Source organism: Erpetoichthys calabaricus, chromosome 1, assembly GCF_900747795.2.
Source record: "Erpetoichthys calabaricus chromosome 1, fErpCal1.3, whole genome shotgun sequence".
Taxonomy (NCBI): Eukaryota; Metazoa; Chordata; class Cladistia; order Polypteriformes; family Polypteridae; genus Erpetoichthys; species Erpetoichthys calabaricus.
The window spans coordinates 239,033,619-239,047,610 of NC_041394.2; the positions used below are offsets into that span (position 1 = coordinate 239,033,619).

Here is a 13,992-nt window from a genome sequence, read left to right on the forward strand (position 1 = left end):
ATCCTGGACTTCTTGACAGAGAGGCCCCAGTCAGTTCGGATGGGCTGCAGCACTTCCAGCATCATCACACTGAGCACTGGAGCACCACAGGGCTGTGTGCTTAGTCCACTGCTGTTCACGCTGCTGACTCACAACTGCACAGCCACGCACAACACCAACCACATCATCATGTTTGCGGATGATACGACGGTGCTGGGACTGATAAGTAGGAATGATGAAACAGCATACAGAGATGAGGTGGAACGGCTGTCTGCATGGTGTGAAGACAACAATCTATCTCTCAATGTCGACAAGACAAAAGAGATAAAACTCATTGTTAATGCCACTTTTCTCTTCCAATTTTTCATATTATTAAAGTGAGACACTATATCTGGTTTTGAACTCTGTAAGGAAAACACACACACACATACACATATACATAAACACATATATATACACACATATACACACATACACAGAAACACATATATATACATAAACACATATATATACACATATACACACATACACATATATTGTATATACATACACAGACACACATGTCTATATGTAGGAGACTGATAGATAATTACAAGAAATTCCCACAAGAAGTTATTTTTGCCAAAAATGGCAATTATAGCTTTTGAAGTTACAGTTAAACTTATTTTTTTGACATGTATAACACGTTTGTTGAATAAAAGATTACAAAGAGTAATTTGTTCATTTCGATAACGTTTTACCTATTAACATTGTTGAAATGACAATCAAATATGTTGAAGAATATACACCTTTACATTGGATGCACTTAATGTTTCACAGTACTGTATATCATTAGCAGCTACATTTAGCGACACCTTTATTATTTTTATTCATAACTCAAATACTGTTTTGCTGAATTAAATTCAGTTTTTCAAATAATACATACACATTCCCAAGACCAAATGTTACAATTGTCTAAGACCCAAAGGACAGCAAGCCCAACCTTCCCATGTTTCTATTGTTGGTGTTCAGCGAGACATATGTCGTGTTCCTGGTTGGTGACAATCACTACGTCTTTTCTTTTAACGGACTGTCTAATTGAACAGACATTTCAATCAAACACTAGCAAGACGTTTACTAGAATTATGACAATTAATTAACTTGCAGTCTCATTTGAGAATTCCTTACAATATGCAGTTATTAGTGTTTATTCATCCAGGATTAAATTAATGGCAAAGTTTTACCTATTACACTGTGATCTAAGACAACTTTCTTTTCTTTTTTTTTTTTAACTGGTATAAAGTTGTTGTTCTACTTTTTTGGCAAATAAACTGCAGAGATTTCTTTAGAGAATAAGGGCACAGGTCCTTAGCAATGCAAGGCTTTATAGTAGACCATTCTACAATGGCAACCCTTGAAGATGTCACAAACATATTGACTTCATATGAGAAAACCATGAATGAATATTAAACAAATAAATACATACAGACATGCAAAAATAATAATGAGAACAATGCTAGAATTGTCTGATCAATCTCAACAACTTTATACTTTTCCTAAAGGAGAGGATGAAGGTCATAGCGAAAAAAAAAAACTCCTCATTCATTCAGCAAGTACACTGTGGCACACCTCCACATCGACGTGAAGATACTTTACAGCTGGAATTCCAACTTTCCATTTTACTGGGGAGATGATTAGTATCAACTAGACTGTAGTTGAGGAAGAATCACAGTAGGCTGTAGAGGAGATGATTCAGAACTAAACAGCAAGATGAACTAGAGGAACTTTGAAATGGCTGACTCCAGTAATCACTTAGTCACTTCTAGCTAAAGCTTATTACCATTATCATTCTTTGGTAGATTACCTGTATGAGGGGTGACTCACAAAAAAATAATGCTATGACTGCCAAAAAGTTACATTTACAAGCAGTTTAATAAAAAACAGCAGAACATTAGGACTGAGTGATCAGTTTATAAGCAAGCCATTATGACCAGCACTGCTATGGTGGGATATCTCATGGAACTGCCAATGTCAACCAATGAGCTTCAATAGCCCAACTAGCAAAGGTAAAGTGGGACATCTAACTAGGCCACACGTGTCACCTGAGTTGATATTGATAATTACAAGTCACATTCTTTTGGAATATACTGTATGTCAAAAAAGATTCTTTGCCTACTGAAGGGTGAATGACCTCTCTACTAAATGTCCTTACTGATCACAACTATGGATCTCCATCCGCAAGTCTTACTATTCTTCTGTGAGATGTGTCTGTCATCCTGTATTTCTGGGCAACTTTTCCTTATAACAGGACACACGGAGAGAACTGCTGAAAAAGGTAGTAAGTGGTCTTGACCCTGCAGAACAACAACTGACTGAATCAGTTTCATTCCAAGTAGTCCTTAGTCGCTGAACGACGCACATCATTCTCAGTACCTCTCTAGAGGGATTTGCTGTGCTTCCTTGATAAATTTCCTTCATTTTGCCTAATATATGGTGCTGGATGTGTTTGAAATGCCATGTCCTGGTATGTCAACTTATTCGGATGACACTCTTAACTTATATGAAGGATGTTACAAGTATTTTTAATTCTTATAAAACATTTGTTTCTTTAAATTGCACATTGCTAAATAGATTTTTGTTTCAGTTATCTGATATTCCTTTTACAGATATGTGGTATTGTGGACAAAGCAAAATAATAATAATAATAATAAAAATGAAGTTTGTTTTCATACATAGTTTGTTTGGAGCAGTTGTTCCGACCTTTGAAGTCTGGTTTGTTTAGACAGATATGAACATGACAATAATGTTCTGGTACAGACCAAGACAATTTTAAAATGGTGGTCTCAGCTTGGTACTACACAGACTCTGGTGGTTCATGTGAGGTATGAGTGTAATCAAACAAAGAACCAATCTAATTACAGGAAATATTGTGCAGTATGGGTAAGCTTTGTGCATGCTGTGGTAGTCATACTGTGCCGAAGCTGCCAGTAATTAGGTAGTCTCAGTATAGAAATGAATGCACACATACATGCATACAGTAAGTAACACACAATTCACATAAAACAGTTCGCACAAGTCAATCACATAAACCTAACGCATGATTCAGACTCTGATTGCCCCTCTCTCTGTTTTATAATTGTCTTGCAGTTGACCCTGTTTAAAAAAGGTGCAAAGGCACTTGTGGACAAGTTGATCAAACCACATGGAGAAATAATGAGAAATGAATAGCAGTACCCTTTGTGGTCAACGATGAAACGCTCCCATCTTACACTTTAAGAGGCATCCTCTCAGTATTATTGCTCTTTGTTGGAATTTGGGGGCACATTAACTTTGATACAATATAATAATTGTTAATCAAATATTGCAAAATGAACACTACTACACATATTTACAGGCCTAAACACAGTAGACATGTGATCTGAGAAGCTGAAGAGAAGATATGGTCATATAGTAGACTACCTGAGAGTAAAATGCAACACGATCAGATGAAAGTCACCTGGTACGTCTACTGCCTCAGTGACACTGAAGCACATCAATGCATGCTCTTAGTATAACTTGCCACCTTCTACAGAGTCACCAGGTGAAGCATTGTCCTTTCTCTAGTATGCAAAGTAGCATATAAATATCATGTACTCATTGTGACCACTGAGCTGTGTCTGGTAAACAAACCACAAAAACGTCTGCAAATGCTGCTGTTGACTCTCCATCATGATTTTAATTGGCAAGAAACTGTTTCTGCTTAATGAAAGAAGTCCATGACATACCCACAGTGTTTATTGTTATGTTTTGGTTTGCTTGAAAGTTTGCAGGGTGAAAGGCAACCAAACTAAAGTAACTAACTGAAACAATGAATCTAATCATCTTCTGACACAACACAAGTAAAAAGGACTGTGACAGTGAAAAACATCTTTAAGTTGATTTCATACAAATGGGATACTAGATTTTTGCATTCTACAGGTATGTTAATCTATTTGAGCAGTTGGAAAAATGCCACAAACAGACATCAGCTGACATGGACCATGCAATCTGTGCTTGTACTGTATATGTGCCTACCGCGCAACTATACACTGCATCTGTATTTGTTGACATATCTTTTTCATGAAGTATTTTTTAGTTTGATAAAATCTGAATGATTTTCAGGAAGCCAAAGAATATAAATAAATCTAATAAAATTTTTCTATAAAAAAAAAAACAAAGAAAATGGCAGTGGTTTCCTCATTTCAAAGTATGTCTTTACCTAGTGTGTTATAAAGCAATTTGCAAAAAAATTCGCCAATAAAAATGCATATTACAAACTTTACATTCATTACATGACATAGCACCTAGATAAAAATTCCAATTTCTTCCCTAAAACTAATCAATCCAGAACATTCTTTAGATGCTTTAACAGCCTCATTTATTTGAAAAATAAATTGACTTGCGTAAGCAACTTTCATCAATCAAACAAAGCTATTTGCACTACTTGTGCCCAGGAGATTCCATTCACAATAACACAACTTTGTTAATATTATCCAGTAAACCTTTTTTTTTTTTTTAATAAGACAGATACTTTACCTTATAAGAAGCAGTCGATCTTTCTCAGAAGGATGATCATCAAGCCATTGGGAGTAGCGGGCAATGGACCATTCTGCTCTCTGGGATTAATATATTAAAATAACACAAGACTTAGGGTAAAGTAGTCAGTTGTCAAAACATGCAAGGACACACACGTTAACTAAGATTATGAAAATGCAAAAAGTTAACAACAAGGCAGAAAAGCATGTTTTACTATTTATTTTTAATTTTTCTCTAATTCAAATCTTTATTGGTTTTATAGCTTACATTACAAAAAAATGAATAATAAGTCATCCAACAATATCATACCATCATCTATTATTCAAATCAAATTGTTTAATTTTTAGTTTCCCAACTAATTTCAGGTTACAAGAGTCCATGCTGGAAATTATGGTGAGACAAAAAAGAACAAAGTTAAATAAAAGTCCCCCTGTTTTTCTCGGGCTGCCTTAATTGCACACTTACCCACTTCAAAGGTCACAGAAAGCACAGCTTATCCCACAAGAAGATATGAACATAAGAGGTTTGACAAGTGAGAGGAGGACATTAAGTCCAACAAGCCATCCCAAAATCTTGTCCAGATCCTTTCTCACTTCCCATCCTTGAAATGTTTCTCCTGCCAGTTGAGACTTTGCCAGGAAATCAGCTCGTGACTACAGACTCAGCTAAAACTTGAGCACAAGGCAGCTTTAAACTCTCCGTTGAGCTCAATTCTCTGGAATCTCCTTCATGGGCTGGAGTGTTTCTAGTTTTGCTACTGGGACACTAGGTGGGAGATCCATCTATGGGGCTTGTTGTTCCTGCAGCCTTGAGGCGTCTATTGCTGTTAAAAGGCCATACTTTCAGGCAGTGCCCATGAAGTCTGATCTGTTGAAGTTTGGTTGAATACCCTGCCATACCTTCATGGTAACCGGCATACTTTGTAAAGGGGAACTGCTTGCTGCCAGCTTGTCCATACTGTCTGTGAAAACAGTTAGACGAGCCCTGGTATCTGTCATGTCAGGAGACTGGTCTCTGATAATCAGGAGTGGGGCATTTTGGGATACCAACTACTTTATACTCTATACCCTCTGTGAACTATGGCAAATTCCTGTAACACAGGACACTTTTAGACATTTGTATGGCTCCATGCTATGATGCAGAGTTTAGTGTATCTCAAACATGGATGTTTTACCAGATACTAACCCCCCATGCAGAAGCATTGCTCTAAACTGATTGCTTGGATTTTGGAATAATTTCTGGCACAAACGTCACTTGTTCTGAATGAAACTGGACCACTACAGCTATTGCTTTTGTTCCAGAGTGCACATTCTTTTCCTTATTTTCATGAATGTATCTATGTACCAAATTTCAGAAACTAACACTGGGCACAAAGCAGAAACCAAACTTGGACTGAACCGTGGGTCATTGCAGAGCGCACTCACTTCTGAAAAAAGAGATGGCACAGGAGTACTTGAAGAAAAGCCCACGCATACACGGAGAGAGCATGCAATCTAAACAAACAGAATACCAATAACAACATTTCTAATTCTGTGAGGTAGCAGATCTAACCAAAGCATCACCATGCCCGCCTTCATTAATGCACAGTTCTCTTATTACGTCTCTAGTTCATGTACTTTGTTTAATTCTTTTTCCACATTGTCTTCATACTGGTTAAGGTTACAAAAAGATGGAGTCTAGCCCTGCAAAAACAGATGTAAATGGAGCAACTCCTTGAATGGGATGGCAGTGCATTGCAGGACACTTTAAAGCACACTCACTCAAACACAATTTATAAGAAAAATAAATGGAAACTTCTACTTACAATGTGTCTTAAAATTTACACCATACCATGCCACACTACTGGAACATCATAGTAGCTAAATAAATAGATAAAAAACATATTTTACATTACCTGATGTGGAGATTTCAATTCCATTGGAGCCCGAGTGAAAAGGAAGTGCAAGATGGTACTGTATGGAATAATGTCCCCAATTGTCTGGCTCCCAGCTATGTGTTCACTAGTCTGGAAAAGCATTGGTCTAAAACGAGAAAAAACACACAGACGCCCACATTTCTGTAAGTATGTGTTTTTTAATACCCACCATAGTACCCTCTTTATAAAAGCTGTACTTGAATTGTTACATCTGAACACTTTCAAAGACAGAATAAAGCAGCAGATATAATCTCTGAAGCTGACCATGTTACCACCCAAGCATACGGGCAAGTGAAGTAGCACGAGTGAAAGCAGTGCAGTGAAAAGGCCAAATGACTAGGAATGGCACTCTCAATCATGAAATACCTTTACTTCTGAACATTACACTACTCACACTTTAATCTTCTTCTACTGTGTTTCCCTGAAAATAACACCTACTCTGAAAATAAGCCCTAGTCAAGATTTATAAGCCCAAGGCCAGGTTTATACTTCATGCAATGCAATGCGTGTGCCCAAAACATCCATTAAATTCCGAGGACACCTTACCACAATATCTCTGAAAAGGATGTTTAATGATTACATCCATCAATCCAGGGATGCGTCCATTCCAGCAAGCATTGGCGCAAGACAGAAACAAAATCTCTGGATGGGGCATCAGCTCATCACAAGGTGAACACAAGCACTCACATACACTGGCGTCATTGTAGCTTCACCAAATGCCCAAACCTTCATGTCTTTGGATGGAAAACTGAGCACACTGTGGAAACCCAGCAGGAACACATGCAAACTCCAGGCAGAGAATACCAGCGACGTGACTCCCTGCGAGACAGCAGCGCTACCACCGTGCCATCCCCATGTGTGTAATTATTAACAGTATTCATTATTTAAACAAAGTTAACGATTTATCTGTAAAATGTAACATACATATTTTAATGCATTTCATCATGAAAGTGATATCAAGTATAATTCTAAGAATTCTAAATGTGCAGAGAGCTGGAATATCATAAATGTAATTAATGTGTTCTGTGTGGCGATGCTGCTGTCAGGTCAGGAGGAAGCCCCAGAAGCGCGTAGTGATTTAACAACTGGGTCAGTTTTAAGATGACGTTTACGATGGTCTGCTTTAATGATAAAGTAAACTACGAGGTCAAAGTGGACATTTCAAGTTTAAAGCCGAAATTTTCACTTTACAGTGATCCCTCGCTATATAGCGCTTCGCCTTTCGCGGCTTCACTCTATCGCGGATTTTATATGTAAGCATATTTAAATATATATCGCGGATTTTTTGCTGGTTCGTGGATTTCTGAGGACAATGGGTCTTTTAATTTCTGGTACATGCTTCCTCAGTTGGTTTGCCCAGTTGATTTCATACAAGGGACGCTATTGGCAGATGGCTGAGAAGCTACCCAGCTTACTTTCTCTCTCTCTCTCTTGCGCTGACTTTCTGTGATCTTGACATAGGGGGTGTGAGCAAGGGGGCTGTTCGCACACCTAGACGATACGGATGCTCATCTAAAAATGCTGAAAGATTATCTTCAAGTTGCTATCGTTTGTGCAGCTGCTTTCTGAAACGACATGCTGCACGGTGCTTCGCATACTTAAAAGCTCGAAGGGCACGTATTGATTTGTGCTTGAAAAACAAACTCTGTCTCTCTCTCTCTATCTCTCTTTATCTGCTCCTGACGGAGGGGGTGTGAGCTGCCGCCTTCAACAGCTTTGTGCCGCGGTGCTTCGCATACTTAAAAGCCAAACAGAGAGAAATGCAAACAAATCAATAGGGCTATCTCTGTGACAGCCTGTGCTCCTGACACGCACTCCTTTGAAGAGGAAGATATGTTTGCATTCTTTTAATTGTGAGACAGAACTGTCATCTCTGTCTTGTCATGGAGCACAGTTTAAACTTTTGAAAAAGAGACAAATGTTTGTTTGCAGTGTTTGAATAACGTTCCTGTCTCTCTACAACCTCCTGTGTTTCTGCGCAAATCTGTGACCCAAGCATGACAATATAAAAATAACCATATAAACATATGGTTTCTACTTCGCGGATTTTCTTATTTCGCGGGAGGCTCTGGAACGCAACCCCCGCGATGGAGGAGGGATTACTGTAATCACAAAAATAGATATTTTTATTATGTCCTTATTTTTTTTCTCTGTGGCTCAAATACGTTGCTGTACATTCTGATGGTATTGTAAGGTACAAAAAAAAAAAAGACAACACAGAAGACGGTATGTGAGACTTTTAAGATGTATCGTGTCATTACTTTGGGGAATATGCGACACTTGAATATAAAAGCACCACAAATGCATTTGTATGTCGGCATTTTGCTTCACTAAATCGAACCATTCATCAAACATTTCAAAGCGTGCACATCGACCCTGTAGGATCCTAAAAGCGACTGGAGTAGCAAGAAATTCAGGGTTTGAACGTGGAGAGTTATGACGATACTCCAGAAGAAGATGACATGATTATGTTTGAATAAATGTATATTTTTGTACATGAAGAAATATAAGACATGCCCTGAAAATAAGCCCTAGTGCATCTAATGGAGTAAAAATTAATATAAGACCTGGTCTTATTTTCAGGGAAACACGGTATATAAAAAGTGGATTATAATGCAGTACCACAACACTCACACCTTTCCAAAGCTCTGTAATGAAAAGCAACTTCCTATTTGTAATCCACACAGCTAACTAGACATATAGAACATGCAAGTAAAGTATGTACTGTATACATGTACAGTACATATGTGTACAACTGTCTTACAGAGACAGTGAAGACTATGAGTGGAGGGTTTGAAAACACTTTTCCATGACAATCTGTAATTTTTTAAAAATATATTTAGTCTATCAGTCCATCCTTGGATTAAATACAAGACATTTTCATCCTAATAGACACATCTTTGGGATGATGGCCTTCAGAAACCACGACAGACAGAATTGGGAAAACCGACACAGACACAGAGTGGGTCAGGAATTGAACTCAAGTTTCAGAACCCATGAAGCCGCTGCACTACCTTGGCATTCCTATGACAGTAAATATTTTTATTCAAGAAAGTGTGCTGTTGAGGCACCAGGCAGCTACAAGGCTTTCCAAAACCTCTCAGTTCTGTGCGGTGGAAGCTAACGATTCTGCTGCCCAACCATGCCACTGATGTTTGCATTTTAAACCATCAAGTAATTTATAATGTTGTCAAGTCAGAGCACCACAGCAAGGCTGAAATGCTCATTACAGGATGGCAGGTTCTGTAAATGCAGCAACCACTCTTAATTTGCCACACTTTAAGATATTAGAGTTTTTCAGAACCACTGCTTGACATTTATTTACAATTAATACTTTGTTGATTGTTTTTGACAGTTGAAAAAAATACACTGAGAAAAAAGTTTTTCTTTTTCTCATCATCAACCTAGATATGAAATCAAGCAGGCAGTGTAACAAAATACGCCAAGATAAATGATGCATTCACGCAATAAATGAGGAATGATTACTATAAAATGTCACAGGCATAATTTTGCTCTTTTGGGATATCTGTGTTTGCTACTGTAAACCAAACAAACGAGCAGAAAGTTCTACATAACAATAATTATGCTAAATCCATAATTTTGTTATTACATACTTCTAGAAGGATTTATAATTTTTCATTTCATATATAACACAAAAAAATTAGTTTATAAGCTATATCCCCTAATTAAGTTTCTGAATCCAGTTATCCAGTTGAGCATCATGGGGAGTCTCACAGCAAAAGGTGCAAGGCAAGATTCAGATCTGCAAGGTTGGGTAAATTTATAGTTTTAGTGAACAATGTGGAGTCACCAATAAACCCAAACAAGCCACCGGTGGAACAGCACGCTAAGGTCCGGCACAAGGGTAGAGACAGAGTACAACTCACACACCTACAGGTAGGACTATAAACGCAGCATGGGCAGCAGCAGGTCAACTGACTTTAAAATCTCACAGCCTTGGGCATGAAGTCACAGTGCCTGCCCTGCAATACCTTAAGATAAATGTGTTTTTAGCTCATACACATCCAGTATGAAGAGTATGCTACATAACTAACACAAGATCTATCTGTTCCTTCAGATTTAAATGGAAACCAGGACTACTTAAAGAAAAAATAAAATAGTCCTGGGAAAAACATACTAACCCCACAAAGACAGTGACCTGGCTCAGAATTAAGCTCCATTTGTTGAGGCTGTGAGGCAGTAGTGCTAACCAGACCACTCTGTATTATTTGTGAAAAACGTTGGGCTCACACTAGTATACCGGTAAGGATAACACTTTACAAATACAATTTTAATACATTAGAAGTAGTATAAATAAATGCATCGTTATAGGAGACATGTCAAGATCTATTTACATAGACAATAAAAAGAAAACATGTGAAGGTGATTTAAATACATAATCCTCAATATCAAATGCCTCTGGCAAAGTGAAATGATAATTTAACATATGTCACTGAATCGAATGACTAGAACATTATTTTCCAGGTAATTAAAGTAATGACGAGTGATATTAAATGCAATGATAGATGACGGATAAGCTCAATTAAAACTGAATGTCACAGGTTATCTGCCTTCATCTAAATTACACTAAAGAAAAACATAGGTTTTAAAATGTTTTAAAATAAATGTCTTTCTGGTATAAGCTGTATGCTACATAATTTATACAAAACCTGTCTACAAGAATGATGTTCATGACAAAAAAATTGTGACCAATTCAAACATACTGCTGATTCTGCTGCCCATAAAATGAGATCAGACAGCCATTAAAGTTAAAATAATTAAGATGAAAAATACATACAGATAATAAGAGCTAATGATGTGAACAATAATGGCAATATGAGACGATAGTCATTTCCAAGGAAGAATATGCAAAAGTTTCTTACAGGTACTAATTATAGTGTCATTAAAAGCTCTCCGAAAAACCATTTACAGGAGCAGTTAATCAGCGACTAGTGTATTCATATATGCGAACAAAAAAGTCAAATGTGGTGCACAGCCAAGGATTCTGCTATCACACACTGCGTTTTGCAAGTACAGACACAGCAAGAAATGTTTACACTCTCAGCAATCTGTTCATGTCTCTTCCACTAAGCAAAAATCTCCTCATTTCTCCTTTTCTTTCTCCTTTTCTCAGTGCACACACTGCTGCAGGAGGGCCCCAATCAAAGACATCGCATTTTGTTTGTTACACCAGTTAGCTGAGCCCTGATACACTTTTCCTGAAGCAAGGGCCACAGTGTCTGCAGCATTACTCATTTCTCCCTACACACAACACTGACACTTTCAAAATTCACAAGCCCCACAGGTCTTCCTGTGTTTTAGCACCTGCTCCCACAGAAAATGATGAAAGGTGAGCCCTGGAAGTGTGCATACTTCCGAGACAAATAACTTCTGCCATTGCCACAATCCTAGCAAACTCATCTGTTGAAGTAACCCTTGTTTTCTTGAACTAGTTGAAGAAGATCAAGTGAGCTAAGCCGGCACATCAACAACTGACAAATATTTCACCTTTCCAAACTGATTCACCGAGCAGCAATGAAGTAAATGAACTGCCCTGCTAAAGTGTCCATATAACCATTCAGGTTACTCCATGGAATAACTAATGCTCACCTGAAGGAGCGCAGCAGTCTGTAAGGTCTTCCCAGATCAGACACTCTTCTGCACAGAGGGGCCACTGCCAGCTCCATCTGTAAAATATAAAGAGACAGAAATGGTTAACTTTTTCATTTCATTTATTTATCCATCTGTACAGTGAACTCACTGCTCATGCAATATTAAAATGCACTTATACCCCCACAGTTCACATTATTCCATTCCCCAAGTGCTCAATGTATTAAGCTCTCTACATAAATATAATACTACAGTCTGTCACATCCAATATCAAACATAAATCACAACATTAAACATTAGAGGAGTTGAGTCACTACTTCATTTTGTGGCAAAAACAATCAGTATGGTAATTGTACTCAAAAATGTTTTATACTTTAAAAAGAGTCATGTCAGGACTGCATATATTCAAGAAATTTCATGTTCTCAGTCCTCAGTTCTTGAGTTGCCAGACTTTTCCTTCTTTTTTATCTTTATGTTCTTGTCCACTTTGAGGCTGTTCTCCCCCGATGATTTTTCGACAGTAGAACAAGCCTATAAGTACACTATGGCAATCATAGCGCATTAAAGCATATCACAGCTTCAAAAAGTTCAGTATAATCAAAGAAAGGCTTGAGAGGCAGAATTTTTATTATGCCATATAGTATATTTAAAGCGATCAATAATTCAACTGCTCTTTCAAGCAGACATGAAATCAAGCCCACCGTACAGATACCACATATGAATCTGGTAAGAAAAGCTTCATCTGGTACAAAGCAAGTTCCCAGAAATAAGATATTTGCTAATGAGTTTATATACAAACATGACTAACAGCTTGGCTCTTGTATCCTTCAGGGTAGAGCTTCACATCTTGAGCTCTCTTGTATTCTGTTATGTTCCTTGCTTTTTTTCCATTCTTGTGTGAAATGCTAATCTAACAGCCCAGTGTAAGTGAGAGTTAATAACACCAAGATATGCAGATTTGGTTTATTTATTTGTCTGGAGTGTAATTAACTGTCAAACAGCAAATAGGTCTGTAACTGGAGTTGCCTTGGAATTACCATTAACAGTGTCTGTGAGAAAATGTATAACCCACATATAACCTATGTTATGTATAATAACTATGGGTGGCAGAGCTTTCAGTGTGGTAGCCCCTAAAATTTGGAATGCTCTTCCTCTCTGCCATCATGAGGTAAAACCTATTATTCACTTCAAACTCCTGTTAAAAACACATGTCTTCAATGAGTATTATTCATTTTCTTGTATGTAATTTCTATTGTCTATTGTGTTTATTGAATTGTAAAGTGTCCTTGAGTGCAAGAAAAGCGCTACATAAATAAAACTTATTAATTAAAAGCAAAGCAGAAAATAATACACATTTGAAGACTTTCATTTTTTGTGAGCAAAGCCATGGTAATACACAGTTCTGCCTCAGTGGGGTATTGTTTTATAATATAGGCCTTCTGTCTGCTCTACACGGAGTTTATGAGGTACCTCTTTACCTTCACACAAATTCCACATTCCAACTTGTCATATGTTACCTATTGCATATTACTGGAGCCTCTGATTCTGATAATCTTGTTGTGCCCCACACTAAACCTGCACTCTATGGGTGACAGGACCTTTAGGTGTATAGCATCCAGACTTTGGAATGACCTCCCGAAATTAATGAGATCAGCTGACTCCATTCATTCTTTTAAAAAACAACTTAAAACTCATCTGTTCAGGAAGGCGTTTAACGTAACCTGACATGCTGCCTCCTCTTTCAGTCTTCCTCTCTGTCCAGATGCTCAGAATAATTTGTGTGTGTGTTATATCACAAACGATGTTATCTGCTAGGCCTTCTTTTAGTATTGCACTCTGATTTATTCTTTCTTTTTACTCTATTTAATGCTTTTGTATATCTTGTGGTCATTTGTTTATTATTCTATGCAGAGACTATTTGTATTATGTTGTTTTAAGTGCCCTGAGCATTGGAA

The 13,992-nt window shown here is 37.5% G+C and overlaps 1 protein-coding gene across 1 annotated transcript in view; it reads right to left on the reverse strand.

Moving 5' to 3' along the window:
* Positions 1-13,992, reverse strand: part of cog5 (component of oligomeric golgi complex 5) — a 507,949-nt gene that overhangs the window by 21,344 nt on the left and 472,613 nt on the right. Inside the window, exons 19-21 of the mRNA XM_028812938.2 lie at positions 12,038-12,114; positions 6,407-6,533; positions 4,513-4,592 (exon numbers count right to left, since the gene is read on the reverse strand). Coding sequence (XP_028668771.1) covers positions 4,513-4,592; positions 6,407-6,533; positions 12,038-12,114 — 284 coding nt within the window. The remainder of the gene's footprint in view (positions 1-4,512; positions 4,593-6,406; positions 6,534-12,037; positions 12,115-13,992) is intronic.